This window comes from Pelodiscus sinensis, chromosome 8 (genome assembly GCF_049634645.1).
Source record: "Pelodiscus sinensis isolate JC-2024 chromosome 8, ASM4963464v1, whole genome shotgun sequence".
In the NCBI taxonomy this organism is placed as follows: Eukaryota; Metazoa; Chordata; order Testudines; family Trionychidae; genus Pelodiscus; species Pelodiscus sinensis.
The window spans coordinates 2,201,498-2,222,552 of NC_134718.1; the positions used below are offsets into that span (position 1 = coordinate 2,201,498).

General features: G+C 54.5%; 1 protein-coding gene across 4 annotated transcripts in view; it reads right to left on the bottom strand.

The window, feature by feature from the left end:
* Positions 1–2,391: 2,391 nt before the first annotated feature.
* Positions 2,392–21,055, bottom strand: part of TLL2 (tolloid like 2) — a 72,968-nt gene continuing 54,304 nt past the window's right edge. For 3 of the 4 annotated variants that reach the window (XM_075934525.1, XM_075934524.1, XM_075934523.1), the window contains 11 exons: positions 20,846–20,962; positions 17,962–18,107; positions 17,188–17,383; positions 16,102–16,227; positions 12,195–12,355; positions 10,971–11,151; positions 10,413–10,538; positions 8,159–8,286; positions 7,021–7,234; positions 5,386–5,636; positions 2,392–5,078 (listed from right to left, as the gene is read on the bottom strand). In XM_075934525.1, coding sequence (XP_075790640.1) covers positions 4,944–5,078; positions 5,386–5,636; positions 7,021–7,234; positions 8,159–8,286; positions 10,413–10,538; positions 10,971–11,151; positions 12,195–12,355; positions 16,102–16,227; positions 17,188–17,383; positions 17,962–18,107; positions 20,846–20,962 — 1,781 coding nt within the window. In that variant the 3' untranslated portion in view covers positions 2,392–4,943. The remainder of the gene's footprint in view (positions 5,079–5,385; positions 5,637–7,020; positions 7,235–8,158; positions 8,287–10,412; positions 10,539–10,970; positions 11,152–12,194; positions 12,356–16,101; positions 16,228–17,187; positions 17,384–17,961; positions 18,108–20,845; positions 20,963–21,055) is intronic. The other variant, XM_075934526.1, reaches the window with a different exon arrangement.

Genomic DNA, 21,055 nt, shown 5'->3' on the forward strand with positions numbered 1-21,055 from the left:
AATAAGACACTGGAAATTGTGGCTCTGGAGGCCAAGAGGGATCAGAGACGTGGTATCTCCACTGTGGTAGGCGAAACCATGAAACTTCCACAAAGAGCCCGTGGCTTGATGCCTAGGCTATTTGGATGATGACTGTTCGTGAGCTCGTACAATGTAACCGCTACACCGGCAGGAGTAACTGCATCAAAAAGGAAAGGAACGTTGTTGGTGTCAATCAGCCATCATGGCTGATGCTCTGATCAGAGCAGGCTCAGTAGCAGGGATCGCAAACACAGGGCAAGGGAAGGATGGGTGAGCTACATGCGCACCCTGCAATGGATCTGTGTTGAACGTGGCACACTGGGGCTCTGAAAACTAATTCCGTCGTAAGAGATCCTCTTGGCACTGGAAACAGGGACCAAAAGCTAGGGCCCGCCGTTTGACCACTGAGAGAGCCTCATTAGTGGTCACTGCTCCGAGTGTTCACAGTCTCATCGGAGACCTCCAGGGGCAAGCGAGAGACAGCACAGCCGAACTAAAATACAGTCCTGCAATGAGCTGGCAGGTGTACCGAGGCCCTCTCCTGGCTGGACTTGGAACTGCTAGACCCTGTCTGATGGAGATCCTCTTGGCTCAGCTGATGTTTGGGAGCAGAAGAATTGGTGTTCCCCTTCCCTGCTGGTACCGAGAAGTCTGGAGAGAACATGGCACACCACGTTTCCACAGCTTGCTGGTGGCAGCTGAGCGGAGGCATAAGGAGGAGCATTGTCGGGCGTGTGCCTTAGGAAATGGAAGGGGATTGAAGGCAGCTGGCCAGCAGGAACAGGAGGAAAAACCCCTTTTTGATTGTAAGCAACAGCCGCCCGCTGGCTCCCGAACACTGCTACTCTCGGAGAGGAACCTGCTCGGTCTGTTTGGAGAGAGAAGGCACTAACTGGGAAGTGATGTTTCATGGCAGCCTTGCTTAGCCCTATGCCTGGGATGTTCTTGGCTCGGTGCTGCCATCTTTCCTGAGGAAAGGGCGGTGTGACTCGCCTTGCCTTCGGCCTGCTCGCTCCTGCCTCAGAGCTCCGCAGGGAAACGTCCTCCCCTAGACGCCGCGTCGCTCCGGCCGCCTCCATCCTGTGCGCCAGGTGTCAGTGGCTGGCTCTGGAGGCGACGCTTTTGGTAATCAGGCCTCGCCCCCACCCCTTCAAAGCGCTCAGGAACTGAACCCTTGACTGGCTCCACTGCCGCAGCGGTTCCCAACTGCCGCCCTGTGGCCTGCTGCCGGTTCGTGGCCCATTGCTGCCGGGTCGCCACGGCGCCAGGGGCTGGGGCACGTGGCTCCCGCCGTGGCTGTTGGGAGAGGCGTGTCCTGCCCCGCCTCTCAGCCAACCAGCACCGGGGAGGGGCGGGGTCTCTTCCTGGCCGTGGAAGAGCGCTTTGCTGCGCGGCGGGAGGGCCGCACGGAGCCCGGCACGGCAGCCTTAGAACAGCCACAACTTGGGCAGCAGTGCTCAGCTGGGAGACAGCACAGGGTTAGGTGGGGGGGAGGGGCGGGGCAGGGGCGGGGCAGGCACGGGGGAGGGGACTGTGGTGGTGGGAGGTTCTAAGAGGTGGGGGGCTGTCACTGAGGGGCACTGGGGTGTCTGGGGTGGGGAGCTGCAACTGGGGAGGACGGGGCTAATATTGGGGACTGGCACTGGGGGGAAATTCAGTGGGGCTCTGGAAACAGGAGGCTGGCATGGGGGGGTCTGCTGATGGGGGGCTCCTAAGGGGTTGGGGTCACTGGCATGTGGGGCTCTGAGGGTGGAAGGCTGGCACTGGGCAGGTTGGGTGCAGGGACTGTGGGGTCAGTGGCTGGTGCTGGAGGGGTAGTGGAGGGGTGTGGGACTCTAAGGATTAGTGCTGGCACTGGGGGGGGGGGGCTCTGTGGGCCAGGACTTTTGGCGGTCCACCACCATTATATTTGCATAATGAATATGCAAATGTGCAAATAAAATATTACCAGGCCGCCAAAAGTTTGTGACAGTTTTCCAGTTGGGAAAGGTTGGGAACCGCGGCACTACTGAATGTGCGAGCGGCAGAGTGGTGTGCCCGCATCTATTTCCAACACTGAGCACAGAGGGCAGCTTCTACTTGGGGCTCCCCCCTTCACGCCCCGACTTTCAACCTGCCCTCGTGAATTCTAAAAACTAAGGAATAGACTTGGCATTCCAGTTGCGCTCTGCTTCGGAAAGGGAAGACAGTAAATCCCAGCAGGCGTGACCCACTCCCAAGGTGCGACCTCTGGCGATGAAACAATTGTGGGCAGAGCGCGCATTGTATTAGAGACTGTACCCTGACCAGAAAGCACCATCAGCCTGCACAAACAAGCCACATCCTTCAACGAATTTCCAGAGGTAATTCCAGACAAACACACTTCCCCACTGACTTGTTAAAAACTGATTTTATTTCATGAAGTTTAAAACTACACAAAGACCAAACGAGGTGTACATTTTAAAGAATCAGACTTTTTTTAAAGGAACCTTTTAGGCCTTTTAGAATTATTGACTGGAAGTCCAGTCAAGACAGAAGAGCGAGAGAGGTTTGCACGCATCCGTGGGGAAAGCAGAGTGTCAAACAGTTGCTAGTAAACTGTACCACAACATGTCTAACTGCTTGAATGCTAACAAATGTAGCAAGTCGGTCAAACCACATTGCAAACGTCTGCAATGAAACAGAATGGACAGTTCAATGTCCAAGAAAAATCAGAAATGAGGCAAAAACGTGGAACGAAAATACTTCGCATCAAAGAAAGCTTCTAAAGTAATTGTTTCTTCAACCCCCAGACTGACTTCCCACCCACCCACCAGACAGCTGCGCCGTGATCGGAGCTGCAGCCCGTCATGCAATTCAGGACTATTTTGCTCCCAGCAGAGTTTTATTATATTCCTGGCCCTGACCTCTTTCCTCACGCCCAGCGGCCACTGATATCAGTGGGCTTTTGGTTTGAATGGAAGTGTCAGGATCAAGCCCCTGATCGGAGCTCCCTTTAAACCGGTGCCAATGGACCACAGTGAAAGATCACATACTTTGCCTTAGGCCTGCAAGGCCAGGCCATAAATAAGCATCGGAGAGATACAGAGCAGGTGTAAAAAAAAAAAAAAAAACCACTAAGTAATATGGTGTCAAAAGGCCTGTAGGAAAGCTGTGATCAATGATACCGTATTGTTCACACTACATTTTGTAAGGCTTAGACTACTGGTCTTTTACATGCATTTATTTTATATATATATATATATATATATATATATATATATATATATATATATATATATATAAAAAATTACTTTTTTTTTCCTGTTTTCAGCAAGAAAATATTCTCATGCATTTGCTTCACCTCTGTATTCACAATACTCGGACATCTATTTCATTTAAAACCTTTTGCGGGGGCGGCATTTTGTTTATACCACTTTTGGAAACAAACCTGTCCCCCGAGAACACTTTAGTGCCCGGCCTTTCACCCCAGGGCGTGCAGACTACAACTCACACCTCTTGAAACGGTGACTTTCCGTAGCCAAACAGTACATTGGTTATGTAAACATATTCATCATTTGATTATAAATACGTCATTAAAGCTAACATACCACAGCTTTTCGCTCGTAATGCCCACGTGTGTTAACGAAAGGCCGTGCACGGTCCACGCCGGCATGGTGCTTTATGAAAAGGCTCTGGTTCTTTTAAAGAAGTGCTAAATAGCTAGTTGAGTCTCCAAACCCGTGGTTTGATGCTGGTTCACATCAGTTTTGCATTGGTCAGCCCTAGGTCTCAAACAGCTGTAAGCGAAGAGGCACAGCCAAGTTCATTGGCCCCCTCGAGGTCATGGGGCAACTTTGGTGGAAACAACAGCCAGCTGTTCACGTCCTTCTCGGCCAACAGGCTCAATGCATCCACTCGCCCGTGCCTCGGACACGTTGCTGGAGCATTGAGATGCTCAGTATTGCTTTGTGCGACAAGTTCTCTGCCGCGGGTCACTTGGAGCGCCTGTAGGACAGGTGCCGAGCTGTTCTTACATTCTCCGACCTTGTGTTTCGAGAGAATCCAGCAAACTGCCCGGACACCAGGACACGTTAATCACCAGAACAGCCAGTGGGGGGAGGGCAGGAGAGTCCTTGGAAAGCACCCCAGGTGGAAAGAGAGAGAGAAACTCAAAGGCAGAAGTGGTGTTAGAAAGAAGCAATAATTTAGCAGAGGAGGGAGGGAAGGAAATCGGTGCATTAAAACAGTCTCGGGGCTTTAGCAAGCGAAGACGGGGTGCAGGGAGAATGTTCTGGTTTAAGTACATAGGGATTGGTAGACTGGCCCGATAACGAGCCACCTATGCAGGAAAATCCCTTCCTGACTGGCTAGTGAGCGGCAGGTGCCCACACGCCGCCAGGTTTCCACACCTTCCCGTTGAACTCGACCCGCTTAGCTCGCAGTCTCACCGCAAGCCCGTTTCACCTTCACGCACGGGAAGAAAAACCCAAACAATAAACAACAAGGCATCCGGCTCTCTGGAGTCACCGCTGGGTGGTTTTCCACGTATGGCACGGAGCCGGTGTGAGCTGGCAGGGCAGAGGGAGGCCCTCCCGTTGGGCGGCTCTCCGCGTCATCCATTTAGCAGAACGGCGTCTTTAGAGAGCTATTGCGGCTGATGCTGGGTAGGAGCCACCCCACCTGGAAGGATGCACTCAACTATGATTTCATGGCGTTCAGACGGTTTTCTTCATTCAGCCCAGTGGCCAGGTGGGCGAACAGTATAAGGTTGATCCCTGGATCAGGAGAAAATTCTAGGTCCTGGGTTCGTTAGCAACAGAAGAAAGGCCAAGTTTTCAGAACTGCCTTCAGTTTTAGTTACAGAAGAACGCTGCTTTCGGCCAGGTGCCCAGGGTTTTAAAAACAACCCTGGGGAGATGTTTCGGCCCTCTGCCCGGGAACGCCTGCGAGGAACAGCCAAACTATTTTCTCATGTGCAGGGCATCCTGAAATTTGGTACTTGTGTATCGGGCATGAAAGCCTTTTTTATTGATGGTGTCGTCCGTGCGGAATCGGACCATGAGAGAATCCCCCGCCGAGTAGATTTCCTCCAGGGGCTGTGGGAGAGGAAACAAAACAAAGGTCAGTCCACATGACACACCGCCCTTCCTATTGTGAGCACAGGGGCTGAGGTCAAAGCTCTTATGCATAGGCAGTAGGTCTGACGCGCAGGCATTAAAGCCAAACAGAACGTTGCATTCCTTTCAGCCCCGCGCGCATTTCCCTGTTGAAAGGCCGAGGCGGCATCACTAACAGGGAAAGTCAACTCCAGAGCGGCCGCTCCCGCTCTGCTCATTGCGTGGCTGGAATCGACACACTTTCTTCCGAGTTTTCACTGCAGAAGGGGCTCTCTCCCCAGCTTACCCCCGAGCCACAGAAGCGTCCCAGGCGGGGGGCGGTGCTGTCGTAGCCGTCGTAGATCTCCATGTAGTCATAGCCGCAGTCGGCCTCCTCCTCTAGCTCAAAGGTCTGAAACGTTAATTCCACGCCGTAGCCGTCTTCCGCCACGATCACCCAGTCGCAGCCGGCCTGGCCCGGGTAATTGTTATCCCCAAACTGGGCGTGGGAATACAGCTCCTTCGTGCGCACGTCCGCCTTCAGGCGCCCGCCGCATTCTGGAACAAAGAGACAGCCCTCCATCCTTAGCCCCCAGCTCAGCCCCGACGAGACGGCTCTTCCCCACAGCACCACACAGGGAGAGTGGGGAGCCCCTGTAGCAAACCAATTGCCAAGGGTGGAGGTAAATTCTCCAGCCATGCGGCGCCCCTACAGCAAGACCGGCTCTCCAAGAGGCTATTGCGTTCTACACCACCCACATTTGGCTCCATCGAGGGACCAGGAGGTGAAGATCTAGGGTCTCTGCCAGCCAGACCAGATCACCACCCTATTGGCCTTAAAACCTAGGGACATGTCTACACGGGGAAAACTGCCACCGCCATGATAGGGTAGAATCATACCGGCAAAGCGATGGGGGCAGGGCCGGCTTTAGGAAGTGCGGGGCCCAATTCGAACCAAATTTTGGTTGAGAAAAAAAAAAAACCCACAACCCAGCCCACAAAGAAACAACTCACAGCCCTTTTAAATCCCCAGCTACAGGGTAGAGTTCCACCTTCCAGCCAAACCCATGAGCCAACACCCCCTCCCGTGGCGCCCGCACACTTCCGGGTTTAGGGCGCAGGCCCCTTTAGGCACGGGGCCCAATTTGGGGGAATCGGGCGAATCGGCCTAACGCCGGCCCTGGATGGGGGTCACACTCCCCAGGAGGCACTTACCGTGAAACAAGAACACTTTTCCCTGGTTTGCTTCCAGTTGCTTTGAAAGTCCTGAGCTAAATCAGGGCGGGGGGGGGGGGGGGGGGGAGAGCTCTTATTCCAGGATAAGAGTGTCCATACGTAGATTAGTTCTAGCTAACCTAGGCTGATGAGTCTCCCCATGTAGACAGCACCCAGGAGGCTACAGAGGCTGGAATAAGGGAGTCCCATGCTGGTAGGGGACGGCTGGCATGAATGGTATAATGCAATGTGCCCCCCCGACTCATTGGTGCGGTCTGTATTTGCTGGTTAACGCTCACACGGGGTTATTCGTTTTTGGCGTGACTTTCTTGTGATCTGCCTAGTCTTATATGGATGGGCCCTGGCTGATCTTGGGAGTCTCTCTTGCCCTGGAAATATACACAGTAAGGAGGCCAGGTCTACACTGCTGGGGCGAAGTCGGCTTAAGCTTGGCTTAAGAGGTAGGGTCATTCCTTAACACCGTCTCCACAGCGGGAGGTCGACGGGCGAAACACTCCCATCATCTTCCCTTACTCCTTGCAACAGAGAGTACTGGCGCTGATGGGGGCAACCTCAACATTCGATTTAGAGGGTCTTTACTAGACCCACTAAATCAAACCCTGGAAGATCGATCGCCAGAGCATGGATCCTCTGGTAAGTGGAGACGTGGCCCCAGAGTTGCGTCCTTCCCAGTATCATTGGAATAGCCAGAGAAAATCCAACCCACCTGTGCTATGCTTTGCCTGGAAGCCTTTTCTTTGCACAGAAGCATCAGAGTAAAACCTGAGGAACATTTTGTTAGCAGACGCCACCACCGGGTCCGGTTTCTTGCTGCCACAGAAGCGGCCAAGGATGGGCGACTTGCCGTTGGGGCCATCGTACATTTCCAAGTGGTCGTAGGCGCACTCCTGGTGCTGCTCAATCTCAAACTCGCTGAACGTCTACGAGGCAAGCACCGACAGCGGGAATTAGCCCTCTCGGGGGCCAGGCAGAAACGGACCCTTCTCTGACAGCATTTAACACACGGCACGGCGCAAAGCAGGGGAAAGCAGGAAAAGTATCGTCAAGATTGCTTGGTGTTTCCCTCCTCTGGAGGTGCCCAGTCAGACACACGCAAGAGCAGAGTTACTGCCTGTTCTGGAAAGTGCATAAACAAAGAATGCCTGCTTGCGTGGATGAATGAGGACATAGGGCTGTGGGTAAGTCTGCTGGCATTTGAGGCCCAAGTTATAGGTTCTATTTCCTCCCCTACAAATACATTCAACGGGACCATAAGGTTGCAAAGTCAGGCACTGAAAACGTAGGAAATGCCTAAGTTAAGACTGCCCCGTCCCATGTGCATACGCATCATGATGCCGTCTAGAAATACAAGATCACATTCTCCCCCCCCCCCCAGTGGTCTTGCGTCATTCAGGGCATGGTATTTATTCAGTATTTCTCGTTCCCCCCTCGTTCAGTGTATGGGGCCTTTCACACGCCACCCCGCACTGAAGACAGAAGTATGGCTTTCTTCCGAGGGGTTGCCTTTGTGCTCACTCAGTAGCATTGGGGTGCATCGCAAACGGGGTTTCCTCTAAGCTGCGCAGCAGTACGGCTCGGTAGCTGTTTAATGGGCCCCGCCCAGGGGCTCAGGGCTCACGCACAGAGCTGCCTGGTTGGGGGAGGGGCTGCTGCTGTCGCTGAGGGAGAAGTGCTCCTCTCCAGGCGGCTCCTGGAGCCCAGCTGGGCTCATTCAGCCGTGCCGCCGCGCAGCTGAGGGGGAACGCTGGCCACAAACTCTGCCAAAGGAGTCTGGGCAACTAACGCCCCGGCACAAGCAGAAAAGCGGATGGAACCCCTCTTGGCTCCTCCCTGGGGTTACTCACGATTTTCACCCGGTGGCCAGGAGTGGCGGACACATTCCAGGTGCATTCCTTCCGGCTGGGGTACTTGTCGGGCCAGTTCGGACTTGCCATTGTTCCTTCTGCGCTGCTCACTTTGTGCTCGCAGCCCGCTAGAGAGAGAGGGAGGCACCTACTCAAGCCTCCGGAGCTGGAGCAGGCAAGAGGCTGCTCCCGAGCCGAAGCGGAGAGACTCTACCAGCCGCTGGGTAACACTGTGCCCACGGGAGGGCACGACCTGGGACCCCTGCATCTTTCAGATGGAGCTTCTGCTGCCGGAGCTACCACCCCCCTCTCTCAGCCTCGGCTGCAGCAGGGTCCCCGTGCCCTGTGGCTCAGGAACGACAAAGCACCACGCTGCCTGGGCCGGAGTTACAGTCTAGCTCCTGTGCCGTGCTGGGAGAGCAAAGGCCCTTCCTTGTCCCACGTGTAGTGCTTCCCCGCTGAACCCACGTGCCCTCTGCTCCCACCCTGGGCAGTAACCTCTCCCCCAGATCCATCTCTCCCCCACCTCGCCCTCACTCCTGCGGTGTCTCTCAGGCACCGAGCCATTTGCGTGTCCATCAAAGGGCTGCTCAGGGCCGGCGTGAACGGAGGGAGCGGTCTCCATCCACGGATCCAGGCCTCTGTCCACAAAACCCCGGCCGCGGGCGGTGGCCCATCTCAGCAGACACACCAAGCTGCGGGGTGCGCTAATTGCAGCTAGCTTGTCCTGCCCTCTGCTGTCCCCTTCTGGGGCTAAACACAAGACTCCAGATGCCGCGTCTCAGTCTGTTACCAGCCCGAGATTTGCTCTGACGCCAGTTTCTTCCTGCCGTGAGAGTTACGGGGCCGACCAGCACTCCAGCCTCAAGAACCACCACTGGCATTGCCCGCTGACCCTTTCAGTGGGGACTGGATCCGTAGCTGTTGCCAGACAATCCCGCGGATCAGGCAGACAGCGACGGAGAGGCACCTCTGCGGTGCCGCCTACTTACAGAGACGGGCTGAAGCAAACTCCACAATAGCATTACATGCACAAATGATCCCTCTCCAGTCAACTCCTGGAGGAAGAGTGAATTGGTGTCACGGCACATAGCCACTCTCCTGGGACCTAATTAACTGCCGGCACCAATACACACACGGCCGTAAACTTCAGTGAAACGCCGTTTCTTCACTCCTGACCTGCCGCTCCCTCGGGGTTAGTGGGGGACCCACATTCCCCGGCATTTGCAGAAGTTTTCTCGAGTCACATCACTTCCACCAGAGCCAGAAGGCAAAGAGTTTCACCGGAGATGCAGGGGGTCTGTCTAGGGATGCAAGAGATCAGTCGACGCCGATAAGCAGAAATGTGTCAGATGGTCGACTAGTGACACAACTAGTCGCTTCCCCCCCCTTCCCTTGCTGCCTCTGTCAGAGAGAGGCAGCAAGTGGGGGGGAGCAGGAGCCGGTGCTGGGGGGAGCCGGCTTAAAAGCTGGTTCCTCCCAGCACCGTCTCCACGGGGGTCAGGGGAGGTAGAGGCATAGTAGAAACGGTGTGAGCAGGCCTGAAGCCGTCTCCGCGTGTGCTGCTTCTGCTGCGATTCTGCTTTTGAAATATACGAGACCAGAGGGGTCCCCTGCTGGTCCCATGCTCCCTGCGGGGCTTCCTTTTGAAATGGACAAGATCCTCACTGGGTTTCTGCAGGGTTTCTGGTTTTGAACTGTAGCAAGCACCTGGCAGGGCTTTTGCTACGCTTCAAAGGTGGAGGATCCCTTATTGACTAGTCGATGGAAATCCCGTCGACAATTCGATTAGTGAACTAATCTAACTGTAACATCCCTAGGTCTGGCTACGCAGCCCATGGCAACAGGACTCCTGGCCCGGCTCCACACACCTGGGCGTGCGCTGCCACGCTCAAACCAGCAGTGTCGATCCCGCAGCTCGGGCTCTGGAGTTTGGCGCTGGGGTTGCTCTGTAGCCCACAGACACAGGTTTCCCCACAGCCTTCTCTACAGCGCCGGTGTGCGCCCTGCGAGCTGCGCTCCACCGATCCAGGCTGGGGAGCTCCGTGGAGAGCTGCCGAACTCGGCACGGAAACTTAGTGGGAGCCGAGCCCTTCCTTCCCTCGTGCTCCTTGCACGAGGCAGGCTGGGAGCCGGTCCTTGGTGCATCTGTCGCAGGCTCCGTTCCCATCCGTAGGCAGGACCGGCCCATGGTTTGCTGCATGATTGACCTCGCTCGGGGAGGGCCCCGTGGCTGCAGCGAGCGGCACCTCACCTTCTTTGCAGTCGCGCCCGTTCTCGTGCAGCATGAAGCCGTTCCTGCACTGGCAGGCGTAGCTCCCGAACGTGTTGACGCATTCGTCCTGACACCCGCCGTTGTCTTTGGAGCATTCGTCTTTATCTGGGGAGGGACAAAGTGGGGGGAAGCATGAGTCCATGCCGAGGGGAGGAAGCGGAGCCGATGATCACCCGGCGCACTCTGCTAGGGCCGAGAACTCACCTAACTTTTTGCCCCTTCCCCCAACAAACTGAACAGACGAACACAGTCCTCCGGAGACCTGGCAGGCAAATTCACCAGTCCTAGCAAAAATACTCGCAAAGCTTTCAACCGGCAACCCTGTGTCATGCTCTCCGAGTGCCCACACTGGGTCAGACCAAAGGGCCTTCTAGCCCAGCATCCTGCCTTCCGACAGCGGCCGGCGCCAGCTGCCCCAGAGGGAATGAACAGAGCAGGGAATCATCATGTGATTCCTCCCCCGTCGCCCGTTCCCAGCCTTCGATGAGCCGGCTGGCCGGCCCAGAGAGCTTTCGTCCGAGGGACACAGCCGCGTACCGGAAAAGAAGTGGACTTTGAATCCCTTTTTGGATACCGCGTTGTCCGATTTGAACTCCAGCCTCAGGTTGTTGCTAGACGACGTGATCACTTCTGGCTTCTCCGAGCCGCAGAATTTGCCGTGGAGCTTGGAATTGGAGGCCAGCCCGCTGCGCACCTCCACGTAGTCGTACTTACAGACCTGCCAGGGGAGAGTCGGGCGTCAGAGCACGGGGGGCGCAGACACACACTGCAGTGCGGGTCTCCCTTTCCCGAGCGACACAGCAACTCACACTTTGCCTGCCGGTAAGGCCCTCCCAGCCCACAGTCTCTTACTATCATGAACTCCTCCCCTTCCCGCTCCAGCTTGTCATCTACAAGTTGAACCTCTCTAGTCCGGCAACCTCGGGGCCTGACCGGTGCTGAACCAGGGAATTTGCCGGACCACGGGAGGTCAGTATTGTCTGGCAGCATTGCCTCCGCTGCCCCTGCTTACTGGGCTCTGAGAAGATCCGGAGGGATAAACCAGAGCTAAATCACAGCCCAGCACACTGAGTGCCAGGACTAGTGGCTGTAAAACTGAATGGGGCTGCAGGAAACTTGGCCACACCCATGCTACGTGGACACCCGGCTACTTCAAATCACGCCGGACCACAGAGGTTGCCAGAGCAGAGAGTGTCGGACGAGAGAGGTTCCACCTGTACCACCACGGGGAGGGGAAGAGCGTCTACGCACACCCGTTCCCCGGAGCAGCAGGGAGGGAGGAAGCCACGTGGTTCCAGGAGCACGAGGAGGGCAGGTGCTGGGGGCAGCAATACTCTGCCCCCAGAACGCCCCCCCCCCACCAAGTGCTCTGGGGGGCAGAGCGTGGTTGGGGCCAGCCTGGCGGTTTGGAAAGGCAGAGCCTCCCCCACCTAAGCCACCGGGCACCCATGTGTGTAAGCCGGAGGTTTGCAGCGTGGGGAGTGCCTGTAATAACAGCTGTAAGTGGAAATACCTTGGACAGCCACTGCCATAGGTGCAAGCTCATTTGTGACGGGACTAGCTCAGGACGGCTCCACTCCCGACCGAGGCACCAGATTCCTCTCGTTCAAAAACGCCTCACTACCTGCTGCCTCTGGCTCGTTAAATCAAGGGCCGAGAAACACTGGGAAGCCCCCAAACCAGGCCATAGCCCCAGGTCCCCCATCAGGAGCCGGGCCAGCCGAGAACCGCAGCTACCGACTCCCCGGACCGGCCACGTACCTCGTTGCCTTCCAGCTCAAAGACTTCAAACTGCAGAGAAATCCGGTACTGGGCAGGCGCCACCACCTGCCAGACACAGTTTTTGTTGGTGGGGTATTCCTTGGGCCAGCCGGGGCTCGTGATGGTCCCGTTGGGGTTGGTGATGAAGCCGCCACAGGCCGCTGGAGGGGAGACACACGGGCATAAGGGTTACCGCCTTCCAGCCAGGCAAAGAAGAGACGGAGCCGCGGTGTCCCTTAGGAAACCAGTCAGCGCTTGTTGGGGGCAACCACCGGGCCAGGGCCTGTGTTCTCAATCCTGGGATGGGTTGTAAACTCGCCGAGAGCGGGGAGAAAATGGAAAATCGCTTCCGGCCGCATCCTTGGCTAATAAACACCAGCGCAGCTCCACCAGAGTAGCCGGACCTTTGCCGGTCTAGGCCAGCTGAGGGTCCGGCCCTGGGTATCGCAGGAGCCTTTCGGGATTGGTCGCTACTCAATTTTTCACCTCAGGTTCAGTGACAGCCAATTAACTTGAGGGCGGGAACGTGACTGGGCGGGCCACTGTGGGGATTGCTCGTGTGTTCGTTCTAGGCCACGCAGGGTGGCTCTTCATGCTACAGAGCTGCCGAGAACCAATGTTTGTAGCCTTCCTCAAGCAGGCCAGGTGTGCCCAAGGGAGCCTTTACAAATATTACGTGTACCGCCGCGGACGTGGCAATCGATTAACTCGAGGCTGAAAACGTCATAAGAACGGTCAGGTTGGGTCAGACCAAAGGTCCATCCAGCCCAGTGTCCTTTCGACCCACAGTGCCAAGGCCAGGTGCCCCAGAGGGAGTGAACAGAACCGGGAATCATCCAGTGATCCCTCTCTGTCACCTATCCCCAGCTACTGACAAATAGAGGCTGGGGACACCATTCCTGCCCATCCTAGCTAATAGCCATTGATTGGACCTATCCTCCATGAATCTATCTAGCTTTCTTGAACCCTGTCTTCACAACATCCTCTGGCAAGGAGTTCCACGGGTTAACTGTGCGCTGCGTGAAGAAAAACTTCCTTTTGTTTGTTTTAAACGTCTACTAAAGGCAAACCCTTTGGTGGTTTGTTATCCACCTCGACACCAGGAGAAGGTTCACACACACACACACCTTTTTCCTAGCGAAGCTAAAGCCAGGGTGGTTGTGGTGACTTAGGGCTGCTGATGGGGTGAAGGGGAAAAGGGGGTCAGAGCCCAGAAATTTAAGAGGGTTCGGGGCTGCCAGCCACCCCCACTGCTACCATGGCAGTGGTCTGGACCTCCGGGCCCTTTTAAACCTCTCCCTCATGTCCCCAGCAGTGCTGAAGGACTGGCTGGGGGAGGCTAGCCCCAGCCCCGCCCCTTCTGTCTGAGGCTCCGCCCCTTCTGGCTGGCCCAGCACCGGTTCCCCTCAGGCCCCGGTGCAGTCTCTTATCCGCCCTACAGAGCAAGCAAACACGAGAGAGCTCGTCTTGGCCTTCGTTTCCTAGCGCCCCGTCAGCACGGCGCTGTTTTATGGGCTTCTCAGAGTTCAAAGGCTGACCTGGCCCCGCGCGTTCCCTCTAAAAGAGCCAGCCGCAAAACAACGCATCTGACGGAACAGCCAGCTGCCAGTCCCCGCCCGGCAGCTGAAGGCCAGGGGCTGTTCACGTCCCCCACCACCTGCCCTTTCACTTGGGCCTACGCTCAGCTGAGAGCGCAATACACAGACCTCCCCCCACCCCAACTCTGCTAAGGGATCCAGACCCTGGTCTGAATTCTGTTAATATTGGCTAGACATTTTCAGCAAGGCTCAGAGGGGACCCATGGAGGCAGGACTGTTGTATTCTCTCCCGACAGATTCTCCGTGCTGTCACGCTGGGTGTGTCCAGACGATAGCTCTCTGTCGACAGAGGGATGTAGATTAGGCATGTCGAAATCGCTAATAAAGCCGGGATTTAAATATCTAATATTAGGTGGGATTGGTCCTGCCTAGAGCAGGGGGCTGGACTTGATGACTTTCTGAGGTCTCTTCCAGCTCTCTGGTTCTATGATCTTGCGCTTCATTAGCATAAACACAGCTGCCACTTTTTTTCCAACACGGAGCTTTTTTGTAAAAAACAGCCATCTAGACGTGGATCTGTTGAAAATAAACCCTTTTTCGACAGATCCTGTATTCACAGGAAACAGGTTTATTTTCGACAGATCCACATCTAGGCTGCTTTTTTTTTTTCCCCCCCCGAAAAAGCTCAGGGTCGGGAAAAAACAGCAGCCATGTTTATGCTAATGAAGCACGGGATATTTAAATCCCTGCTTCATTCGCAGTTTCGATGTGCTTGATTTGCATCCCTCTGTCGACAGAGGGATGCAGTTTAGACATAGCTCCAGTGCATAATGCGCCCCTCAGCCAGGCCTGAAGCAGCAAAAGCAATCTCTGTTACATATGCCATGCAGGGGGCTGGGTTGGGGGCTGGGGACTCACTGGAAAAAAAAAATCACACAAAAGTGAGAGCAAAGAAAAAAAAAAAACAACCACCCCTCTCTGACTGAGAAACTTGTGAATTGGATAGAGAGAGATATACCTGTCTCCTAGGACTGGAAGGGACCTTGAGAGGTCATCGAGTCCAGTCCCCTGCCCTCATGGCAGGACCAAGCACCATCCCTGACAGATTTACCCTGGATCCCTAAATAGCCCCCTCAAGGATTGAACTCCCAACCGTGGGTTTAGCAGGCCAGTGCTCAAACCACAGAGCTAACCCTCCCTCCCTGGCTTGCCTGACTCCAGCCTGCGAGGATCAGGCCCTTCCCCCCTCAGTTACAGGGGAGATGGGGGGGATGGACCGCCCAGCACGAGCTCCCCGATGCTGGAGAAAGGGGAGCCCTGAGCCTCAGGAGCCAGCTCCAGGCAAGTTAGAGGCTGGAGCCGGCCCCTGGGCCTTAGCTTCCCCGCCCCGGGAGGTTTCAAAGGCCACGTCCCCGTTTCCTGTAAGGTAGACGAATTGAAGAGAAAGTAGTTCTAGACCAATCCAGGCCGTGCCAGTCGCATCATGCACAGGCGCCATCTCACGCAGAGCGACTTTCAGCATCCCTCGGCATGAGCCTACCTCCGCTGCCATTACGATCCGTGCCAGGCCTCCCCGCTGGGGGCAGAACCAAAGGAGGCCCAAAAAGGGGGGCGGGTGTTGAAGCACTTGCTCATTCTGCTCACGACTCCCAAACCGGTGCTCAAATAAGGGGCGGAAACCCGAGAAGAGCAGGGAGGGGATTGTCTCATTGGGGCAGGGCTGCGTGGTCCGTGCTGGCTACCGCGTGTTTAAAGTCATCCGCCCGTTATAGCTAGGACCGGGTGAAAAATTCCCCTCAAAACTTTCCAGCCAAACCACTGGGGCTTTGGTTGCAGGTTTTTCATGGGACGTTTCTGCTTTCCGGGGGGCGTGTACATTTGCAGGGCAAAACTGACCACCCAGAAACCAAAACTTTTTTGGTTCCAGCATCCAGCTGAACTATTTTGCTGCTGGCATCTGCCACGGTGCCCCACCATGGTGCCTCTGCTCCCCCTTCTTTTCAGTGGCCTAGGCTCCCCCCTTCGGGCCTCATCCCCCACCGGGCACAGCGGCCTCTCCCTCGCCCAGAAGTGACATGCTGGCGTGCCCTGGAAGATGCAGGCCAATCAACCCAGCAAGGAGAATGGGATAACACAGGATTAAAATATTTTGGCTTTCGGGCAGAATCAATCACACTTCCTTTTGTCACTGAAAAAAATCGACGTTTTCCACGGAAAATTCTGAGGAAACCGAAATGTGGTTGTGTCAACATTTTTCCGTGAGGGAGGAGGGGGCAGGGAACCATTTTCAAACCACGTTTGCTTAACTCTTCTTAACCGTGGCGCCCTCCCCTCCCCCAATCACGCGCCCCGCTCTGCAGGATACTGACCCTCACAGCCTTTTTTATCCCCCGTCAGCTCGTAGCCAGGTTCACAGGCGCACTTGTAGCTGCCCAGGGTGTTCACGCAGCGCTGTTCACACCCACCGTTGTCCGGCCGAGAACATTCGTCCACCTCTGTGGGGAAGCAAAGGCGACACTTCAAGCTCTCCTCCTGGGCCACAGGAGCAGTGGAAGAGGTCTAGAGGGGCTACAACAGTCCTGCCCTTACCAAGTAAGGGGCTTACAATTAGCATCACCAGCCTACTGGTCATTGCTCAATTCCTGACGACAAAGGGGGCCCTCGGAGGTAGGGATGTAATAGCGCAGTCCATTAACCGATAAGCAAAGCTATAGGTTAATGCTATAGACAACATGCATTTCCTCCCCCCTTGCCAGTACGTTTCTTAGCAGGCTGGCCAGCAGCCCGGCTCAGTCCAGGGTCCAGGACCTACCCCTCCAACAACTCTGCATTTAAAGTATATTAGGAGCCAGGTGGGCAGACAACCTGGCTCAGTTCCAGCTCGCGCTGGGTCCAGGAGGTCAGACTTGCCTTCAACAGGGGCTGCTGCCTCTGTATCAGAGGCAGCAGAATGGGGCAACAGGCAGCCGGTCCATGAGGGGAGCTGGTTTTTCAACTGGCTCCCCTCGTGGACCAGCTCCCGCCTGGCACCCCACGCTGCTGCCTCTGATACAGAGGCAGCAGCATGGAGTAGCAAGGGGGCTCCTCGGGAGTGGGGCTGGAGCAAACTGGCTGCCGGCCCCACCCCCGGGGACTGTAGAATAGTCAAGCAACAGATAAGCATTCTTGAGGTTAATCAACTATTCAGTTAACCAATAGGTGAGAACTACAACAACAAGCTGGCAGGAGACTTTCCCCTTTAATAAGGACCTATGGAGGCTTCAGTTTAAGCTGTACTATCCCAAGCAGCTTGCGTCCCCAGTTGAGACAGAGGCCGTGTGTTGATCTTTGCCTGTCGGCCACACCGCTAAACTCTTTGGCCTGCACTTGAGTCATGGGACGTTCCTGGGAGAGGGGTTGAAAATGTCTCTTGTGGAGAAGTTTCATCTCAATGAAACCCACTTCGGGTCCGGTACCTTTGAAGAAGTTGGCTGCAAACCCTGCTTTGTTGATGGACCCATCGGAGGCAAACTTCATCCACACTTGATTGGAGCTGGATTTGATATCTTCTGGCTTCTCATAGCCGCAAAAGTGTCCGATCAAAGGGCTGTCCTCGGTAGGGCCGTCTCGGATTTCCAGGTAGTCATAAGCACAGCTGTCGTGCCTCTCAATCTGCAGCGGGAAAAGGAACACACCAGGGGAGGTTACCCACTTTGCTCAGCCCAGTCAGACTCTGGTTCGCTTGAAAGGATCAAAAGGCACACGTGGATTCGGTCCAGTCAGGATATAGCTCTCTGGCGCAGCTGAATTAGGGCATTGGAAAGTGCGGGAGGTGGTAAGAGGGGGCTCCTCAGGAGGTTACGATCAGCCTACCAATCTATAGAGCACGCTACTGGTTGCATGCTTTAGATTTCCCGCTTAGTTGAATGTGTAATTGACGAATATGTGCACGGACAGAACCCACCACTGGGACCCTTGAATACACACAACAGCGAATGTGCTGGCAAGCGGCGTGCGGTCCTCAGATAAGACCTGCACAGGTAGATTATCTGAAGGAGCAGCAAAGGCGTCAAGGTGCAATACACGCTTTTCTCTGATGCAAGTGGCATCAGGATGGGCTGGAAATAATTTTCTAAAACAACCACGTCGGCGGGGGAAGTCCCCAATGTTACAAAACGTACGTTCTTTGCCACGCTCCCTTTTTACCGTCTCTCGGCTGGCCGTGTTCGCACCCAACTCAAACCTCTCACCTCAAATGCTTGGAACATGAGTCCTACATGAAAGCCCTCGGAAACCGTGACCTTCCAGATGCACTCTTTGGATGGCCGGTAGTCGTCTGGGTAATTGGGAGACTGAATCTGGCCAGCGTCCTTGTGAATTTCTCCACCACAGATTGCTTCAGGAAAAAAACCACACCACACGTTGATGGGATTACACATGGTTTCCTCACCGAATGCCTGCTCCCATCACACCCTCTCCCCTTTCAAATCTATGCTAACCACATTCCTTCTACCCAGGTCCCAAACAAATCATAAAAGGTATAAAAAGTCAAACATGAGTCCTCCTTGCGCCTCTTGTTTTACTATATCCAGCCCCAAGGATATCAGCTCTCTGGGGCAGGAACTGTTTGGCTGCTTGGGCCAGTACACTACTACTAATTTAATTGTCAAGTGAATAATAGCAATCCTCCATGGAAGCAGCGTTAAAGCCCATAGGAGAAAAATAACATGGAATCCTACCACTAGATGGTGCTGTCTGCAAACAGTTTAATGGAGGTCACGAGAAAAAATAATTCCGATAACGGACCCAGCCAATTCCCCGTTGTTAGATCATCCTTTATAACTCCCTTTCCCCCCACCCCACTGAGCTGGAATCAAGGGATCCGTTCCCAACATGTTACAACACCACCCCACTGCAAAACAGAACGCAAACAGTGTTAAACACACAAACCTGCGTAACTGCCTTTTGGTGACAAACCGATGAGAGCGTTTACACCGCAGTGCAACTTTTGTCGGGGAAAACACTCAGTTTTGGTGACAAAAAACTTCCAGCCCTGTGAGGGACACTTTTCCTTTTCTCCTCCCTTTATTGTCAACAAAGAGCCAGCTTGGACTCTGCTGTTTGTTTTGTTGAGAGAACTGGCTGCTGCGAGTATCCCACAATGCCTGCCCTGATGGCGCTGCTCAGCGTTTTGTGATCTCTGCTTCCTTAACTCTTATCTAATACTTTTTGGCAACAATTTTCAAAGCACTTCCCACAGGATGTCAGTATCATTAATCCAATTTTACAAATGGGGAAACTGAGGCAGACCAGTGGCGGAGCCCTCTGTGTGCACGTACTCATGTGGAAGAGCATATGCATACAGCCCACGTAAAGACACTTTTCACAGTGTAAACATTTCAGGAAAGAGTCTGCGATCCAAACCAGATCTGTGCCTTTGCGCTAAATCCTGTAGGTGTCAGACTTCAGGCATTCTAGTTTTAAAGCCTTGATCTATAGCTTCAGCGACAGCTCGGCCCGACCTTCTGAATCCTGCTCAGGGTTGTTTGAAGCCTTCCAGTGTGGGGTTGGGAGGGGGGCTGGTGCATTTCGTGCTTTTTGATAGTTTAAATCAGTTGCATTCTTTCTGAAAGGCTCCTGCCAGTTAACCAGCTAGACAACAGCACAAAGTGTTGTATCTGCCTTCCGGGTATTTTCAGCAGGGAGCGACACGACAAGTGGGTGCTTCAGACAGGTAGTAAATGAGTCCTAGATCCAGCCCAAGAGCTAAGTGAAACACACAGAGATCCATGTGCCTCACCTGTTCTGAAAATTACTTAAATTTCTGATCTCCCTGGTTTTGGTCCCCAGTAATTACTCTGGCAGACAGGGAAAGCAACAATAGAAATGTAAGCAGCAAAATCAGTGCAGGAAAAAAAGCTCTTACAAGGGGAAAAAGCTCTCCAAATATTTAACAGAAAGGGGTGAAAGCCTTGCTAATTGCTAGGAAAAGGTTCAGACCTCCAGCTCTCGGGGACATTGCATTGCCAACTCTCAAATGCCCAGATCCATGTCACTGAGAACCAGCCTCCGAAACGTCTATATAACAACCCCCTGCAAAGCCACCTTTCCCCCCCTCCCGCCTTGCAGCTGATCGCACCCTTACCCCGCAGCCTGTGGATTGCAGTAACAGCCACAGTCCCCAGGCTGGTGTTGGCAGGGAAAAAGGAAATCTGTCTTGCTTGCAAACTAGTGGGAGAAGCAAAACGAAACCCTCCTTTTGTGAAAAAATGCTGGTTTTTCATCCCCACATGTCCACGCCAGACCCCCTTTATTTTTCTAAAGAGCCAGTGGACTTTCCTTCCATTTTCCCCTCCCCAAACCAACGAGGGAATTTTCTCCCAACACTTTCCACAACATTTTCAGCATTTTCTAGCGACGTGTGCAAGACGGCTCGTGCACAACGACCTGGAGAATGTATATTCTGGGGCTTAAACAAACGCCACAGATTGACAAAAAGACACTCTGGGCTCCAAAATTCCAGCCAGCTCCATTGCACACCCCTTCGTCCTGCTGTAAGATGCTGCGACACCTCGCCTCTGGAAGGCCCTCACAGACAATAGACATAGCGCGTCACACCAGGACAACACATGTCCACTGACCAGCGGGGAAGGGCCAAGACTGCAGGCAAGCCCCGCCTCTGACAAGAAATGTTAGGCAGCCTGAAATTCATCCAAGGAGCTTCACCTTCAAGGATCTTACCTAATCCGCCTGAAGGACAACAGGCTGTGTCCATCATTTGGCCTCAGGGAGGGTAGAAATTTCGGTGCCAGACGCTTACAATCTCTGAGCAGAGACCTGGCTGGACAGTTAACCTGTGAGGAAGCACCAACCTCCCAGTGATAAACCTCTGCCTAGATGGGTGGTAGCTACAGTAGGTTCTTAACAGGTGGAAGCAGAGGAGCTGTGCTCAGATGTGGTCTACTCTATACCATCCCCTGGAAACAGGCTGGGCCTTGCCTACTGACGGGTCCCACTAGCTTTTGGAAAGGGAGCGAGTGCAGAGCTGTCATTTCTCCAACAGGTCCCCGTTTGTTACTTCCCCACGTCGCGCTGGGATCCCCTCGATGCCGGCCTCCTAGCGAAGGGTCGTACCTTCATAAACCACAAAGAAACCTTTGCCCAGGATGTTGCTGCTGCTCCGGAACTCGATCCACAGCCGGCTGTCGGTGGAGATCAGAGGCTCGGGGACTTTATCCCCACAGAATCGACCTAGGAGGCAGGAAACGGACCATCAAGATCTCGCCTCGGCGACTGGCAGAAGTGGCTTGTGATCACCAGGGCAGTGGACAGGGAAATGTACAA